The sequence below is a fragment of the Micropterus salmoides genome, unplaced genomic scaffold (genome assembly GCF_014851395.1).
Source record: "Micropterus salmoides isolate LMB-PRFRI ecotype aquatic unplaced genomic scaffold, ASM1485139v1 Ms_hic_scaffold_19, whole genome shotgun sequence".
NCBI lineage: Eukaryota > Metazoa > Chordata > Actinopteri > Centrarchiformes > Centrarchidae > Micropterus > Micropterus salmoides.
The window spans coordinates 11,802,633-11,822,146 of record NW_024041039.1 but is presented as its reverse complement, the minus strand read 5'-3'; the positions used below and the strand labels follow the sequence as shown (position 1 = coordinate 11,822,146).

At 39.8% G+C, this 19,514-nt stretch overlaps 1 protein-coding gene across 1 annotated transcript; it reads left to right on the top strand.

Moving 5' to 3' along the window:
* The first annotated feature begins 80 nt into the window (after nt 1-80).
* LOC119910425 (interleukin-31 receptor subunit alpha) lies at nt 81-18,123 on the top strand. Its single transcript, XM_038729050.1, has 15 exons — nt 81-223; nt 2,103-2,240; nt 5,752-5,911; nt 7,969-8,156; nt 8,241-8,419; nt 9,725-9,890; nt 10,878-10,960; nt 11,280-11,511; nt 12,486-12,674; nt 12,843-12,947; nt 14,649-14,795; nt 15,775-15,906; nt 15,998-16,094; nt 16,404-16,485; nt 17,317-18,123. The coding sequence occupies exons 2-15, from the start codon at nt 2,183-2,185 to the stop codon at nt 18,085-18,087; spliced, it is 2,589 nt and encodes an 862-aa protein (XP_038584978.1). The 5' UTR covers nt 81-223; nt 2,103-2,182; the 3' UTR covers nt 18,088-18,123.
* The last annotated feature ends 1,391 nt before the right edge of the window (nt 18,124-19,514 follow it).

Sequence of the window (19,514 nt, the reverse complement as noted above, 5' to 3'; positions counted from 1 at the left end):
GATGCAACAATCCATCAGTCAAATCTTTATTTCGCGGAAAGCTTGACCCCCCCCCACGGGACATCGAACCCCAGATTTGGCACCGCAGGGGCCCAGGGCAGTGACGAACAGCTGGGCGGAACAGATGCGTTTACTACAAGCTGAGAGAGTCTGCTGCTCCTGCAAACAGTGAACCGCCGTGGATGGACTCGGCGAGACGAGCACGTTGTCTGAGTTGACGCCGGTAAGTGGACGGGATTTGGGCTCAAACCTTTTTCATTTAGCGCTCGTGTCTCTGAACTGTACCGCGGGACTTCAACTGAAACTCGTGCGTACTTGTTGAAACCGAATGCTGTGTATTTCGGCAGTTTATCGTGAACGTGTATAGACCAAGGTAGATAGGTCCTACTTGAAATATGTGTTTTCTTAATAACTTTATCATTCCTTATAGAATAGTGTTTTCCCCTATTCTTCACATAGGCTATGTGAGCTAAACATTAATGCATGTGTTAGGGTTTTATTTAATCCAGAGACTGTTGGGAATTAATGGCTGTTGTCTTCTTTCGAGTTTTCTTTAACTGTAACTAAAGTTGAACCATCAGTTGATGAATCAACGTGCAACAATTTATATTATATTTAAAGTAAATACCAAAAGTTCCCTGCCTGAAGCTTCTAAAATGTAGAGATTTGTGGCTCATCTCCAGTTTGAAGGAATCATGGAGTTTGTGAAAGCCATTTTCACCATGTTCTGACATTTCAATGACTAAAAGATGTATTGATTAATTGACAAAATAATCTACAGATGAATTGATAATGAAAATAATCAACGTTTGCAGCGTAATTGTTAGTCTACTATTATAACTGAAAAGAGACGTTTTTCCGGAAAAGAAAACAACATTCCTGAAACTATAGAGTGATTTACCACAGCTGCTCTGTCACTGGATAAATACTAAGTTACTAGTTTATTAGTTTCAATCAAATGCAATTTAATATATCAGCCCTGCAAGAAATCAGTGGTTGAAAGTAACATGAGTAGCCTACTTGAGTATTTCCATGTAGCTGCTTTATACTCTGTTCTGCTACATTTCAGAGAGTAGGCCAATATTGTAGCCTACGTTTTACTCTTTTGAATGTATTTGATGGAAGTTATTTCAGTTACAAAGAATACACACTGCCTATAATGTATGAAGTATTGTCTCCCCAACAGCAGCCATAAAAATATTTTTAAAAATCACTCCACCAGCTGCAACATTAAAATGCTGCTAGCATGTTGATGCATAATAATAATCCAACTAAATGATACAAGGCTCATACTAGATAGGCCTACTAGCCTAATTTTTGATCCTGATACTTCTATAAAAGAGGCCTAAGGAAAGAGATGGGAAAACAATGGTTATAGGCCTACATAAAAAGATGCTGTATTCTTTTGCTGCATTGATGTATTTTTTGCTGTATTGACATATTAACAATACAACAATTATTTCAAAATAATGATAATAAAAAATAAACGCTTATGCCTAGATAGTGTGTTTTATTATAGGTCTATATTCCCCAAAATGAGTCGATTCACCGCTCACTCAGGATCGGTCTAAAGGTTATAAGCTGTACAAAGATTGGTTTTAATGTAGGGCTTTTACTTTAGATTTCAGGTGTCGAAGATTACACCTGTCCCTGAGTGTCACACTCTGGTTTTAAATAAATGGAAAATCTGGAGCTGCTCCCTCATGTTTATAGCACCAACATGATGAGTCTAAGCTCTTACACCGAGATGGTGTGTCTATGCTGTTAAGGTCAGGCCTGAAATTCTGTCTTTACTTTGACGGCAGAATCTGTGACAATCCACTAATTTGCACACTAACACCCACTTTAGGAAATCACTTTGTCTCCTCAAATTTCTGAATTTTAGAAATTTTTTTAAACGTGCAGTGCCAAGTGGAAAACCTGTGAGAACGCAGCTATAGGGCTCAAAGCAAAACTTGTTTTGCTACTCAGGAAGCCATTGTAAGCAAATTATGAAATGTAACCACTAAACTGAGTCATTTTTGGGCATCCTGTGCTGACATGTTTAAAATTTTACGGTATGAAAAGACGGTATGATCTTATTTTTTCATTTAACTATTCAGTGTGCAGGGTCCTCGAGCTGGGTCAAAGGTAGTGTGTGATTGAGCAGGGCTGCAGTGCCAGGAAAGACCGGTTGGTTGTCATGGAGCAGAGCCCGGCTGTGGCGTGGACTTGGCTGCTGGTGGCTGGACTCGTCCTGGGTAATGTTCAGTGTCCTCTCCTTATGATATCGGTCTGTGTGCCGTTTGTAGTTGGAGGATGCAAACAGTCACTGGACAGGGATGATGATTATGTAAATTGGATAATGTCGCCAAGCAGCAGAAAGTTACCACAGCAAGTCATGATGTGGTTCAACTGGTTTTGGCAGATACTATAGGCCTACGTCAATAGGTCTGATACATATCACCTACTTGTAGTACATCAGTTTGTCTGGTAAATAGAAATACTAGTAGGCCATATGTTAAATGTATGAATTATATTTTACTTATTGGGGAGTTCTATCTTCAAGCTTACCTAAAAAAAATTGAAGACAATTAAATCTTGCCAGGCAAAATTAGCACTTTATTTCTCAACCAAAGATCATGACAAAGAGGCAAACAATAGCAACGACTGAACACCAGGAACAGATTAAACACTGATCCAGCAGCATTGTGACATAGTTAAAGTCAAATTCAATTCAATTCAGTTATATATATATATATATATATATATATATATATACAGCGGGTGAAATAAGTATTGAACATGTCACCATTTTTCTCAGTAAATATATTTCCAAAGGAGCTATTGACATGAAATTCACCAGATCTTGGTAACAACCCAAGTAATCCATACATACAAAGAAACCAAAACAAAGAAGTTCAGAAATAAAGTTGTGTGTAATAATGTGAAATGACTCAGGGAAAAAGTATTGAACACATGAAGAAAGGGAGGTGCAAAAAGGCACGGAAAGCCAAGACAACAGCTGAAAACTATCAGTAATTAAAAAGCAATCCAGACCCTTGTCAGTGCAAATTAATATCAGCAGTCCCAACTAATGGCCTACAGAAAGGTCTCATTGCCAAGGTGTCACACAAGACACATCCCGTGATGGGTAAAAGCAAAGAGCTGTCTCAAGACCTTTGCAACCTAATTGTTGCAAAACACAATGATGGCATTGGTTATAGGCGCATTTCTAAGCTTCTGAATGTTCCAGTGAGCACTGTTGGGGCCATAATACGGAAGTGGAAAGACAATCATTTCACCATAAATTTGTTTCGATCAGGTGCTCCTCGCAAGATTTCTGACAGAGGAGTGAAAAGAATAATCAGAAGAGTTGTCCAAGAGCCAACGACCACTTGTGGAGAGCTTTAAAAAGACCTGCAATTAGCAGGTACCGTTGTCTCAAAGAAAACAGTAAGTAATGCACTCCACCGCCATGTTCTGTATGCACGCTCACCACGCAAGACTCCATTACTGAAGAAAAAGCATGTTGAAGCTCTTTTAAAGTTTGCTGCACAACATTTGGAAAAGCCAGTGAAATACTGGGAGAATATGGTGTGGTCAGATGAGAGCAAAATTGAACTGTTTGGATGCCATAATACACACCATGTTTGGAGGAGAAATGGCACTGCACGTCACCCTAAAAACACCATACCAACAGTGAAGTTTGGAGGTGGGAAGATCATGGTGTGGGGCTGCTTTTCAGCAAATGGTACTGGCAAACTTCACATAATTGAAGGAAGGATGAATGGGCAAATTTACAGAGACATTCTTGACAGAAATCTGCTGCCATCTACCAGGATGATGAAGATGAAACGAGGGTGGACACTTCAGCAAGACAATGATCCCAAACACACAGCCAAGGAAACTCAACTGGTTTCAAAGAAAGTAAATAAAGCTGCTAGAATGGCCCAGCCAATCACCTGACTTAAATCCCATTGAAAATCTAGAAGGAAAGAACTGAAGATCAAGATTCATAGAAGAGGCCCACGGAACCTTCAAGATTTGAAGACTGTTTGTGTGGAAGAATGGGCCAAAATCACACCAGAGCAATGCATGCGACTAGTTTCTCCATACAGGAGGCGTCTTGAAGCTGTCATTACCAACAAAGGCTTTTGTACAAAGTATTGAATAAATATCAGTAAGCGTTTTGAATACTTTTTCCCTGAGTCACTTCACATTATTACACACAACTTTATTTCTGAACTTCTTTGTTTTGGTTTCTTTGTATGTATGGGTTACTTGGGTTGTTACCAACATCTGGTAAAAATTTCATGTCAATAGCTCCTTTGGAAATATATTTACTGAGAAAAATGGTGACATGTTCAATAGTTAGTTCACCCGCTGTATATACATAGCAACAATTTATAACAGAAGTTGTCTCATTGCACTTTTCATTTAGTGCAGGTCTAGACCGCACTCTTTTTAATATTATTTACAGAGACCCAAGAACTCCCACCATGACCAAGCACTTGGGGACAATGGCAAGGAAGAACTCCCTTTTAACAGACACACGGAAACCTCAACTTCAAACCTAGGCTCTGCATTGGCGGCCAACTGCCTGGACCGGTTGGGGAGAGAGCATGATGAAACAGTAGCACAGTGCAAGTTCCACATATAGATGTAAAATGATAGTGGTAATAATGCAAATAACAATAAAAAGGAAGCAGGTCTTGAGCAGGAACTCGGGCGCAGTAGGTGGCTTGCAGGAACAGATCCAGACTCTACAGTTGTGAAGGCAAAATTACCTGATGAAAGTGACAGAAGGAGAGAGACGAGAATCCACCAAAACTACGGGAGAGGGAACTAGTTGAGTAACTAATAGGATAAGAATGCATACAGATGAAGAGGGAGAGAAGGAGAGAGGAGCTCATTGCATGGTTCAGATCCCACCTGATCCAGCCCTATTTATAAGATTTATCAGAGAGGAAAGTCTTTAACTTACTTTTAAATGTGGAGATGGTGTCTGCCCCCAGACCAAAACTGGGACTACATTCTACGGGTAGCTCCCTTTCTAGTTTTGGAGACTCTAGGAACCACAAGTAACCCTGCGCTCTGGGAGCACAGTGTTCTAGTGGGGTAAGAAGGCACTGTGAGCTTTTTAAGACAGGATGTTGCCTGACCATTAATTTAATTGATTGATCATATTTCAGATAGAGAAGGGCAAAGTTCCTAAGTTCCTAAAAATGTCCCTGAAAAGGTTCCTCCAACTGAAAAGGGTGCCAAAGTATTTATTTAAAAGCAGGTGAGCTGCTGGTATGTGAGACCTAGTATGATCATGTTGGCTATCCCCATACATACCCAGCGGCAAGCTGAGTCAGCAAGATGAGTCGTGAAAGTCAAATCAAGACAAACATCTTGTCTGATGATCTGTGTAAACCTCAGGCCATATAGCAGTTACAGTCTCTCATAAATATTTTACAAGCTAAATCGTGTGCATCCTACATGGTTCAATTGGCATCAGATATAATTCTCCTAAGATCTGTTTTAGTAAGTTCCTCAAGAAGGAATTAAGTTCTGACATGTGGCAACAGCTCATAGAACAGAGCCACGTATGTCGTTACTGCTAATCTGTCCCACATTCCTCCTTTTTAAAATTATTTCTGTAAATCTTTTTCCTACCCGTTAAAAGCATCTTCCACAAAAATATTGCATCTCTGATGATCTTTTTTTACTTTAACCTGAAGATAGCTTTATAACAAACCAAAAACTCCATACTTCCTTCTTCAGCCTCGCCTCTAGCCTTCTCCGTTGCAACCCCGAAGGCTGTCCCACGACCCCCGCGGCTAATTGGCTGTGTGTTCCTAAATCGAGCTAACGTCACCTGCCGCTGGGAGGCTGGAGACACCCCAGCGACGTACTACACTCTGCAAGTTCAGAGGGTGCCTTGGTGAGACAAAGCATTCCTTTAATATATTAGTAGTCATGCTCGAACACATACGAGTATGTGAAGCATGCTTCATCTTCAGTTTATCCAGGTTTTGTAAAGCACTTTGTTATACTGTGTTTTCTTTCACAATACTATAATGATCTAGTGCATAGATATATTTACAGATAGGTGACAAAGTAAAGGGACAGTAAAGGGAAGGGAAAGGCCACCTGAAGCCTCCATAACAGCTGTAGTGATACTGTCGGTTTTCAACTTGGATCTGGTGACTGTGAAGGTCATAGCATATGATTTACATAATTTTCATACTCATCACCCATTCAGTGAGCCCTCATGCCCCGTGTAAAAACGTTTGCATGTGTCTCAATTCCTTTTTTTTTAGGTTTTCCCTTCAAGGATAAGGTTGCTGTTAATCTATCATTTCAGTCATTCTGACTTCCCTACGGTATCTGTGGCAGATGTAAACCTTAGAAAATGTGTCACAGATATGTAGTTTCATTTTTACAAAAGGCTCAGTTATTTTCTTAAACAGCTGGGCACTGTAGATTTTACGTTATTTTACAATTATTTCATCTTGGATTAATTTGGTGTTCTAGTGAGTGTTAATGGCAGCAGGACAGGTTGTGTGCGATTGATTCATTGATTTTTTTGTAATAAATGAACATGCCACTGGGTGATAGTGTGGCTCATTTATGTTTTTCATATTTGTTTTATAACAATGCAGCTCTATAATACAGAGGAATAAGATATATCAGGCTACACAGACAATACTTGTTGACTTTAAGGGAAATATAGAATTATGCTAGCCTTATCCTTAAATTTGTATATATATATAAAATCATTACTAATAATTACTACAGATATCTAAACAGCAGTACATTCACTCTCTGAAATGCAACACATACATTTTCTTCTAATCCCTTGAGAAGTTCCTTAATTTGTTTGAAATTTGTGAAACCAATCTTTTTGTAGGAGTTTGTGTGACAAAGTACAGAATCCATTATTATTAGTAATAGGTTGAGACAGAGGATAGAGAGAGAGAGGATGACAGACTGTTTTCATTTACTCTTTGTATTACATTTATTGAGAAACAGCTTCCATTTTATTTTATTTCTGCAGCCTGCTTGAAAAAATCTGTAGTTCTGAAGTTTCAGACTTAAGATAGAGCTGATTAGCATTTTCCACTGAGTGGTTGATGAACAGGAAACTGACTGTCTGGTATTCTCTCATATTTAACTTTGATATCTGATATGTTGAGTTTATATTATACTTGGAAGGTTTTACAGCTTTCCTCTGATTGCCTGGTGATACTGTACCCTAAAAGCCAAATCCCAGCTGACATTGGGCGAAAGGCCAACACCTTGGACAGGTCGCCTGTCCATCGCACGGCCACACATATAGAAACACTCACATTCACACCTAATTTAGAGTCACCAATTAACCTACCAGAAGTATTGTTCACAAAGTTATTTCATCATAAGAATAATCCAGTAAATATGCAGTTAGGTGAATTATTTTTCATCCAGACATATTGCTCACTAACCCAACATTTATTTTGCTCTCTGCAGCGTGTTTATCAGTGTTTATGACAGATTAAAAATGACACAGTGATATGGGATTAGCCAAGTCCTCAACAGCAGCAGTAGCAAACCGCTGTGTTTTTGCATGTTGGCGTGTTTGCAATTTTGTGCCAGCATTGATAATATGCTGTATACAAAGCCTTGGGTTTGTTAGCAGCTTTGAATCTCACATTCGTGTGAGGCTTTGATGGTTAGTTTGATACACTGAGATGATAAATCGGCTTCCATCTCACGATCTGTTTATTGGGTAATATTGCACAGCATGTATGAGCAGTCTTGTGATGTGTGTATTGGTGTGTGTGCATGCCCATTTGCGTGACATCTCTTTGTGCTTGGCATTTTGCACCTCTTTGAGTGTTATGTCTGCTGGTTGAGTGTTGTGACTGGCTAGAGCAGGACAGAAGTTGAATGAACATTGCTTTTATATAATTGTGCGTGAGTGTTTATTGGTATGTGTTTCTGTGCACATGTGTATTTGAGGCTACACAGAGCTGAGGCCTCAACAACAAACAGACCTTTGAATACGTTCACCTGCACCACGTCTGGCACCAGCTGCACAGTGATCACCGGCTCATCCGTGAGGTTCACCTTTTGCATCACTGTCACAGCACACGGTCACAGCAAGGACACACAATCAGCATGTCGGTGTCAGTCTGGTAGGACTGAAGGTAAGCTTGTTGTGCTTCTCCTAATAGCACACTTATTGTTCTTTTCTTCCTTCTCTCTCATTGTTCTCTCCCTTGCTTTCTCAGTGATGTTACCTCCAGTGACTTTGGACAGCATAAAACCAGTTGCTGGGAGACCTCAATGTCTGAATGTAGTCTGGAACTGCACCTTGCCTGACTTTACTGTTCCTGAGTTTCCTGTGTCTTTCTCTGAAATCAAAGCAGGAGACCTGACATCCCAAATTGAGTTCACACCACGCGGACAGGTCTGCCATTCCCAAATATGCCATAACACAAAAACTACACCACACCCCTGCATGAAAGCACATACATTCATAAATTAAAGGTGCAAGGTGGCATTTTAAGATAAACATCCCACATTTAGTGGTGCCATTTCTCAAAGTGAAGACCACTCTCTTTTGATATTTTCTAATGTTAAAGAGATCAAACAGTTGTCTCATAAAATATGTGACACTAAAGTGGCACACAGTGTAAAAAGCTGCCAGGCTTGCTTCTCTGGTTAATGCATAGACTGTAATTATGTATTATTAGGGGTCCAAGCCCGAGTGGGCTGGGAACCCGCGAATGTAAGCGGTTCCCAGTACCAGCGGAGCTGGGAACCCTATTGTTTTCGCTCAGATTTTTATTATTATTTTTTTTATTCTTCCGTGCATAAAACTGATACTGCGGCCTACACCGTAACTGCTGGGGACGCGAAACTCACAATCGACACCAAACTTGGCACGGATAATCTCTGGACACAAGCTGATGAAAGTTTGTAGAGGAAATTTTGATCCGAGAAAAAATGTCGCAATTATATGCTAACAAATGTTTTCAAAAAATGCTAAAAACAGGAAATGATGTCATATCTTCGCTTTGGAATGGCCGATCGACACCAAATTTGGACCATTAATGTGGGACACCCCCCTGAGGGCCTGTGCAAAATTTGGTGCAACTCGCCCCTAGGTGGCGCTATTTAATTCGAGAAAATTGTTCCTCTATGACCACAAGTCACATTGACATGAAACCAGAGCCGAATTGTCAAAAATCCAATTGACTTACATGCATTTTATATTTCCATAACACATGCCCGATTGATACCAAATTTGGAGCAATTCTTCCCCATGGGGCCCTGATGATACCTGAAACATTTGGTGCAATTCGGCCAAAAGGTGGCGCAATAATGGGAGCTAAAATACCGTCGGACAATCCCATTCATTTCAATGGGATTTTCAACCAAAGGACATTTTGCCTCATAACTACGGCCCACTACATCGCACATTCATAAACCGTATGTCTACGTCTTTGGGGGATGCTGCCGATTCCTATGGTATAGGACATGCCTCTGTGCGATGACGTTTTCATTTCGCTAAATCACGAAAACTAGAAAACATATTTTAATTAACTCCTCTGAAGCTGCAAGTCCAATCGCCACCAAACTTGGCACGGAAGATCTCTGGACCGAGCCAATAAAAGTTTTTATTAAATTGCTTCATGTAGCAACTTTCAAAAATAAAGAAAAATGTGTTTCTTTTATCTTAATCCTCTGTCCTAATTCTCTTTCCAAACAGTTCAATGTTCAGGTCAAAAATGTGACAGTGACAGGCTTCAGCTTCCTTGTTTGTGTCTTCAGACCTGACACCTCATACACTATCAGGCTTCGTCACCGCTACCAGGGCCCACAGAGTCCCTGGAGCCTGTGGAGCAACACCCTCCAGGGAAGGACTGGAGAGGACGGTGAGAGTTGACAAACTTGTGTTTTGTGTTTGTTGAAAGTCTCAATCACTATAGTCCTACTTAATAATGAAACCAATGCTGGTTCCTAGCAATAAAGATAACAAGAAGACTCACAAATACAGCAATCTCAAGTCGGTGTAGTGTTGGACTGCCCCTCAGCAGAGGACCAGGCTTAAGCTACCATAGGTTTAGAATTATGCATCTGTGAAGGAAAACCTAAACGCCTCTGCAGAACTATGCAGAGAAGGGCGTTTAGAGTAGCATGTGAGCATGAGCTAATTGGTTGATCCAACATCTGTTGGGAGGTGAAAACGAAAAAGAAAAGCAGAGAAACAGAAAAGAAGAAACAGAGAGGCAAACAAACCACCATGCATGTTTGCCTACGTGGAGATGGCTGCAATGTATTAAACGGCAAGCAGCCCTACTGAGTTGCAGGTGTATTTCTGTGTCATTGTGGCTTAAGATATGATATGATAAGATATACGTTATTTTCGCCAAAGCGAAATTTTGTTTTGCACATTCTGCAGCTTTAAAAAGACAACACAAAATACAGAAATAAATATCTCTCAACACATGTTCTCATGCAACAAAACACATGCTCTAAAATACATTGTCACCTACAGTATATAGTAAGCACATTAACTCCTTTTTCCAATGGCAGTTTTTGGTTGAACAACCCTGTCGGCTGCATTCCCCACAAATGTTGCACAACCCTTGCACAATGAGATATTGCACATCCCTAATAGCCTATGTATTGCATAAATGACATATTGAACAATCCAATATGTTCTGGTGTGTGTGCTGTTGTCAGCAAATTAGTGACACGAAGGAGAAAGAGATACGTACGAAATGTCTCCATCTCATACTTTCATTGTCATGCACTGCTATAGGAGGCGTACGTGAAGGCTTGTCTGGTTTTCATGGCACTGTTCTGCTGTATCTCCTTCAAATTATCTGTCATATTTTTATCCTCCCTCCATCTACCAGCTCCATCTGCAGCACCAGCCTTCTGGAGGCAAGTGAAACAAACAGATAAGAACGGTTGGAGACCCGTGTCCCTGCTCTGGAAGGTGTGTGTGTGTGTGTGTGTTGAATTGTTTGTGAATGTGAGTCCTGAGTGGTTGTATCACTTTGAGATTTGGAGTTTACAGTTTAATCAGTTTTGAATGTGATTACTTTTTAATCACCATCTCCTCAATGACTGTGCCTAATTTGTTTTTATATCTTCCCGAAATGATTTATTGCTTAATCGTGATTCAAGCTGAGAGCGAACCTGATTGAAAGAGAAAGAAAGCATTTAACTTCTCTTCATAAGAATTCTTCCATCATCTCACAGCAGCTCACTTTTCCTTTTTGCTTTCTGTTTTCTCTCGTGTTTACACCGGTCAGCCCTTGCCTCGCTTTGTAGCCCGTGGCAGGGTTCTCTTCTTCAATGTGACTTGTCAGACAGAAAGCGCTCAGTTCCTGAAAGATCACGGGAGCTGCAGAGATTTGCACCACACAAATACTTCCTGTAGCTTGCTTCTCCCTGCCGGACGATGCTCCTGCGCTCTGACGGCCTCCACCGCTGCGGGAACCTCGCCAGAAGCCCGAATGTGGCTCCTTGGAGCTTCTGAGACAGGTTGGGTCTCACTTAAATTCCTCATGACATGACAAGGAGGATGGACCATTGATGCTTTACTGCATCTTCACCTGAGACTACACCCAAACTTCACCTGAAATTTAAGTTACTTTGATCAGTTTAAACAGGTTTTCACTGCGATTTACAGATGGGTGATGAAAAGTGAAGAAAGTCTAGTTCTAATTAACTTTTTTTGTAACTTTCCAAAACAGACAGTCCTGCAATCATGCTCACCTTATGCACTGATTGGCCAAGTGTGCGAAGTTTCTTTCAAGTTCTCTTTTTCCATTCTCCACAACCCTGCCTTTGACTTTTATTTTGTGTACAACAGAGAGAGTGCAGCAAACACATGTTCACTGTTCTGCCTGTCTATCACATGCTGCTACTAACTACCTACTCTAATCACATCTCAGTAGAGCAGGTTGGAGATTGAAATATAAGAAATGTTTAGCAACATGACACTATTATTATAGCAAGAGTGTTTGCAGCAGCAACTGCTTATTCTCTGTGCCGTTATTCCTATTTGTGCAAACAAAAAACACACAAAAAAGTAAAAAGTAGTAAAGTCTTTTGTGTAAGGCTACAAAAACAAAAAAGACACCTGGGGAAAGATTAGAGAAGCAGTGAGATCTAGCCAGAATGAGGCGAATGACGACAGACAGAGTTTTTTTCCTGGTTTCCTGTGGCATGAGGACTGTGTTCCCTGGAGTTTACAGTAAATAATAAAGAGGGTTCAGATAATTTTCCCATGATCGCTTTTTTTTTTTTAAAGCTGCAAAGTTTTTTCTTTGTTTTATCATGACATTAACAAATACCAGAAAAAAACATTAAACACACAGTAGATGCATTTGGTACTTTGCACTAAACAGATTACATAATGAAATCACAATATTAAACTTCTGCAATCAGGCATTTGTTTTTTTACTGTGCATAATCCCATGCCTAAAACTTCTTTCTCCCTCATTTCTCTTCAGAGCCACCACCCCTTAGCCAAATCACTGTGAGTCCACTGGATGACAGTGGCTTGGATGTTCGTTGGATGGCTCCAGTTGACTGGTCAACGAGCGGCTTTGTAGTGGAGTGGTTTGCTGCCAGAGAGATGAACAGCAGCATCCTACACTGGGAAAGGCTGAATAGTTCCTGTACAGCACTGGTCATCACAGGTAATCCATCAATCCAAACGAGCTTAATGTGTAAAATATCATGTTCCTTTTGCCTGTATACAGCTGAAATGAATGAATATGAAGTGATTTTTTTTTATTCATCAAGTAGGAGTACCAGTCATAGTTATTTGGACACTGATAAGTACTTTCATCTTTGTGTTGTTTCAGAGGGACTAAAGCCGTTGGAGCGCTATGTTGTTTCGGTCAAAGTGCTGTATGGTGACCGAGGAGTGGGGCAGAACAGGACGGTCCACATTTACACACGCCAAGGAGGTACGAGATCTTAATGTTGGACGTGTTACCTCGTGACAATTTTTAAAAGTAGCTTCAGAAAACTCTAATGATTATTTTGTGGGCGTGTGATTGTAGGAAGGATCAGGTCCTATTTACTTTAAATAAATTACCGTGTCCATGTTCAACATGATGAAGGAACATGTCAAGTAATAGTTTTTGGACAACAGTGGAGTTTTGCATTCTTGTTATACAGCTAATAATTGTTTTGCTTTTTTCATTGGGCAGAAAACACACATGATTACATGATTTATACTAGTAGTAGGTATAATGGAGTTAATTCAACTAAAACTGAAAAATGCATATGATGAAAAGATTGTTTTTAAAAGGCATTGGATTGGTAGTTATATGGATTAGTAGTTGTAAGGTAGTTAAAGTAGTTATGGATTAGTGAGCTAACCTACTTTATCTTTTACACCATGGGTCTTTGCTATACTTCCTTTCTCTTGTCTTCTCCAGAGTAGGAAAATGTCTTGCATAGAGTACACCATTAGAGGCTTTTTATATGTACTTGATAAATGAAAGTTGATTCTAAATGGAACAATCGATTGGAGCTTGTTTGTATAAAAGCTGATAACTTGCAAAAGGGATCAGACTTATTGGGGATTTATAACAGGACAATACACTAATAATGTCCTTCCATTAACATCAACAAAACTTTACCTTGAACTCCATCATTTTATTCAATCAAAGGTGAAAAACCTCCCCACAGACACTCTTGTCTTTCACATTTCCTACTCGCTGTTCTATTCCACAGATTCCTCAGATATATTCAAGATCTGACTTCAAACTGGCTATGAGATGTATTTTAAAGCAGTGGATAAGTGATAAGCCTCCCTCAGTCACACAGTGGTACCACAAAACGTATAAAGTTTTACCTTTAGAAAGACTAACTGCATGACTGACGGTTTGTTGAGAGAACATGGTCAGCCTTTTTTAATGTATCTACACCCCTCTCTTCAGAAGGGGAGATGTGCTTTTGACTGGAATAATCTCTCTGGTGAACTAGTGGCACATGAGATGTAAACCTTTTTTTACCGTTCCTTAGGAATCCATTTTTTTGGATTTATATTATTATTATTATATGTATGTATTTTTATAATGCCATGTATGTATATTTTTTGCATTGCTTATTTAGTCATTCTCTTGTTTTTTATGAATTTGTCTCCAATATTCATTAGCTAAATGAACAGTATTGTGTTTTAAATTATGAGATTGTTTGACTGATGTGGGGGAGGAGGAGGGATATAGTGATCGTTTTGGGTGGGTGGTGAAGGGATACAGAGGCAGGATTTTGAGATTTAGCAAAAAAGATGGTGAGTTTTATTTAATGTTAATTTACTTATGTGTATATTTTCTTAAATATAAAGCAATAGTCTACTAAATGGCGTTTAGTCACGACTGGTTCTGCCAGATATAAACTGTGGCTGAGTTATTAATCTTAACAAGCATGAGTCAGAAGAAGAGAACAAAAACAAGCAACAAATGGTTGGAAATTAATTCCAGCTGCAGTTTTAATTTTCATTTTGTTCATTTATGCCTCAGCTGGGGTGCTGATGAAGTCATGACAGTGACCCACATCAGACACCTTGTGAAATACAGATATAGATCAAGCCTCATTTTCACATGTCTTGTGGTTGATCCCCATTGCGCTTTCCCGCTCTCATCTCTCTGCCTGTATAGCGCCCTCAGCTGGTCCTAAAGTGGCGGTGCATTGGATCTCTGGTAGCACAGTGGAGCTCATCTGGGCTCCTGTACCTGTGGAGCTGCTTCATGGTTTCATCTGCAACTACACACTCTACTACTCAGCTGCAAAGCAACCAGCCAAGAGTGAGCAATAAACACATCCAAGCCCACTGAGGAAAAGCAGCCCTTTGCTGGAATTTGTGGTTTTTAGTAAATTGTGAACAACTTTTGGATGGTGTACCAGTGAAATGTGGCACAGAGGATAAATCCTAATCATGATGTAGCGCTTTTTTAGTCTTGTCCTATACTTTGGTTTATGATCAAATACTTTCTGAACGGATTACTTTCCCCTCAGCCTACATTTTGTTTAGTCCTAATTATCAAATGTAAGCTAAATTATGCTGAACATCAGCATGTTAACATTGTGATTTTGAGTATGTTAGCATGCTGACATTTGCATTTAGCTCGCTCAAAGCTGTTAAGTACGGCCTCACAGAGCTGCTAGCATGGCGGTAGACTATTTGTCTAGTTTACTTAGTGACAGTAAGGTGTGCAGTGCAGGAAGTGACCTTATGGCCAATGCTCACAAAATACTGATTGAGAAATACTACATTTGGAACACTTGAATTGTAGTTCTGTGGGAATTAATCGGTTTGCTGTCTTTCCCTTTGCAAATAACCTTTATATCACTCTTTGTTTGTCTGTTACATACGTGCGTGTATTGGTATGTTGTTAATGCATTCAGGACATTATCTCAATCCCGCAATAAAACCTCTCTTATTTGCCTGATTAGTATTAACCCTAATCTCAATCTAATTACCAATTATAACCTTTATCCTAAATTTTAGTTTATATCTTTATGGGACTGGGAGTCAGTTTACATTACTGTTCAAATAAAAATATTAGTACAAAACAAAAACACACTTAAAAAACAACCACAGAGACTAGTTACAAATTATTTAGAGATAGATACTATAGTCTCTGAAGAGATGAGGACTAGTAAAAGATATTTCATTATCTTTGTATCCTTGTGAGGGAAGAATTAACTCTTTGTTTTTATGTTTTTATCCATATTCTTTAATATCACATTTTGTCCATGTTGTACTTGTTCATGTTCATTCAGGAGTGTTTGTGCCTGGTCACGCTCACCGTTACTCTCTAGAGAATCTGTCGCCTGGTAACTACGACATCTTCATGCAGGCCAACACTGACGCTGGAGCTGGAGTAGCTGGGCCCGTCGCTAAAGTGCACATAGGTGAAGACTGGACACAGACTCACCATACCCTCAAAGTAAAAACCATACACTGATAGATCTTTAACTTAACTGTGTGTGTGTGTGTGTGAAGGACCTGAGGAAATATCGATAGTGATGCATGCCCTCCTTCCTCTCATCCTGACTTCACTGACGCTGGTGCTGATGGCCTGCCTGGCACAGAATAAGAAGTAAGCACCAATAACATTTAGCCGACACTTTTATCCAAAGCAACTTACAATTGCTATGTATGTCAGAGGTTGCACACCTCTGGAGCAACTAGGAGTTAAGTGTCTTGCTTAAGACAATGGTGTCACAGTGGATTTGAACCCAGGTCTCTCATACCAAAGGCATGCATCTTATCCACTGCACCATCACCACCCAATAACATTAACAACACAAACACATACTTACTCAGAGCTTGGTGTCCTACATTTACAGTTTTACCTGCCTATATGTTTCTAATTTTATAATGCTTTTCCTAACAAATAACCTTGTAGGGTGAAACAGAAGCTGTGTCGAGACATTCCAGATCCTTCCAATAGCAGCTTGGGCCACTGGATCCCCAAAACCACTTTGGAGGTAGAGTCCTTTGGTTTTCTGTGACCTAAAGGATGGTTGGTACGCGTTGGTAACTGTAGGCCTACTTGACTTCTAGATATTAAACAACTATAAATTATTTAATAGTTGTTTGTTGTCAGAATTTTTGTTTAATTCTGTCACACTTTTGACAATAAAAACCTCAGGAATTTTAAAACTATGTTTCAGGCAATCCACAATCAGCTAGGTTTAATTTTCAACCACTAGATGGCATCAAAAGACCAATTTCAATCCTGACCAGCAGGTGGGTCACATTGTTGGGACAGTAGCAACAAGGAAACTGGATCTAATCTGCAGCTCCCATTGGCTTTTACAGAGCTATTGGGCAAGTCTCAGTTCATTGTTTAGCTCTGTTTAGCTGTGTTCACTCAGTGTTGTTTTTGGCCGCAGCAGGCAGCTGTTTTCAGTGAAAAAGCAATTTTTTAAAAACACTGGACACAAACTGCAGACAGACACAGTTAGCTACTAGCTGGTGCTAAAAGTGGAGCAGTTAGCAGCTAAAGAGCCAGATATTTCCCTCAAGGGTTGGTACAGACCAAAAAGTGAGCTAAAAGAGCGTGTATTGGACTTTTCAGGTGACCAGAAACACAATTTCAAATTAATAAAACTCCTGGATGTGTAAGTAACAAACAAAGTTTGCCATTTCAATTTAAAACCTTGTGCTATGTCCATATTGTGTTCACAGCTTGTTTCTGCTGCCCCCAAGTGGCCAAAAATAATTTGGTAGTTGCAGGTTTGAAGGGGGAAACTGTATGTACAAAAATATATACTCTCCAACTAATTTAAAATGTGGATTTTTGTTTTTCAACTCAGAGTGTGAAGCAGCCTGCAATGGAAGAGAAGACCAAAATCAAATACTCAGAAGTTATTTTGCTTGGTGACAGTTTGCTGCAGAACTCCAACCCAGATCAGGACCTCCGCTATCAAAGCGCCTGTTATCTGCAAAACGACTCCTCTCCCTGCTACTCTCTGCTCCCGGTTTTGGGGACTCAGATACCTCAAAATAGCATAAAATCGGAGCAAAAGTGCACCAAAAGCTCAGTCAAAGCCAAGATGACCTCCAACACTGATCTCTCCTCCTGCCCCACCATCTACTCCAATGTCCTCCTCTCTCAGACTCTCAAAAATCTGTCTACACCTCTCCTATCCCTCCCCTATCCCCAATCCAATGACTGGCAGCACAGCACTGTCAGCGTTAATGATGTTAAACTCCAGCTAGGTGGAGACAGTGAGCCATCTATTTCTCTGCAGGGCAGGAGCGCCACAAAATCAGGTTCACCTCTTTCCCAAACAGATGAACTGAAAACCTTCCGCCTTTTTCTGAGACATCATCAAAGCCCCGTCTCCTTCTCTGACTTCAGCAGCATCTATCATTCAACCGTCTTGCTTTCTCACCCAGCTGAGGTCACGTCGCCCCAACACCCTTTTTCTCAAAACCTCTACAACTCTGTCCCGTCACTCCAGTCTGACGACTTCACTCGCACCAATCTTCTTTCTAATACATCGATTTCACCTCACTCTGTTTTTGTGGATTTCTCATACTGTTCTGTGGAGTGTGATCCTTATATTTCCGCTGCTGTTTAGTTCCATAGCAGCAAAATAAAACGTTGATTTGTTTCATTGCAGTGTCCATAACAAATATGCACAACCCTGTCACTTGAAACAACTATTGGAAACAAATTTTGTAATCATTTTAAATCTGAATAAGAGTAAGGGATTAGATTAGAGACAAAAGATAAGACACATTTTTTAATGGTCAGTATCCATAAATGTTTTAATGGAATAACTTTAGGAAATACATTTATTTGCTTTCTTGCTGAGATTTATACCACTCTCATGTCTGTCTCTTCAATATGAATATGGAGCCAGCTGCTAGTTAACTAGCTTGAAAACAAGGGGAAACAGCTAGCCTGGCTCTGTCCAAAAGAAACTGGCCTACATGCACCTCTGAAAGCTCTCTAATGACCACGTTGTTTGATCAGTACAAAAACTGAATTGTAAAAACAACAACTGTGGTTCTACAGGGGATTATTTGCTTACCTTCAGACAGGGCAAAGCTAGCTGTCTCCCCTTGCTTTAAGTCTTAAAACTAAGCGGCCCGCTTGCTGTAGCTTCATATTTACCGTATAGATACCATAGTGGTATCAATCATCTCATCTAACTCTCTGCAAGAAAGTGAATAAGATTATTTCTCAAAACATAGAAATAATACTTTAATTACCTCAAAACATGAATAAGTCCCTGTGTGGGTATACTATAAATATTTTTATAGACATTGTAGTATTTGTGATTGATGTATTATATTTTTGTACATGATGTGTATTGTGAAGGTTTTATGATGTGTTTTTTGGCATTGTGCTGCTTACTATACACAGTTGATGCATACTGTACTTTGAGCCTTGATTTGAATACTGTGGAATGTAAATAACACAAAACACTGCATGCAACACTGTCTTCTACACTGATGTTTGAGAATGCCTGATTTATTTTTCTTAATTCAGTGCACCTTCATTTATGGATGTACTATTATATGGCTAACACCAATTCATGATGATCCCGAAAGCTTTACTTTGGGGTTATTGTGTGTGTTTTCACCAGGTATGGGGTGGATATTATAAAAAGAAGACTTTGAAGTAACTTAACACTGCAAAGACTAACTAGATTGCATGCCAGTTAGCATCATTTCATTTCTTCCTGTGTACTTTCTCCATCATCCTGCTGGTCAGTTTCTCCTGGTGGCAACTGTTTTTCTTTGTTGATGCAGTTTGTCTTGACTCCTCTGTGGCGCACATGCAGTTTGGACAGCGACTTTCTCACCTTGTCAGAGTTCTGTTAGGTGCCTCATGTTGTTCTGAAAACTCACATACCTCAAATTCAGACGTCTTTTATGGCTAAAGTGCTGCTGACTGGAATTCAGCCTTACAGTGAGCCACCTTTTGACTGTGATTACTCCAGATGTTTAAGTACCTTTCAGTTTACATTATTTGTATGTTTGAGCATTAAAATGTGCA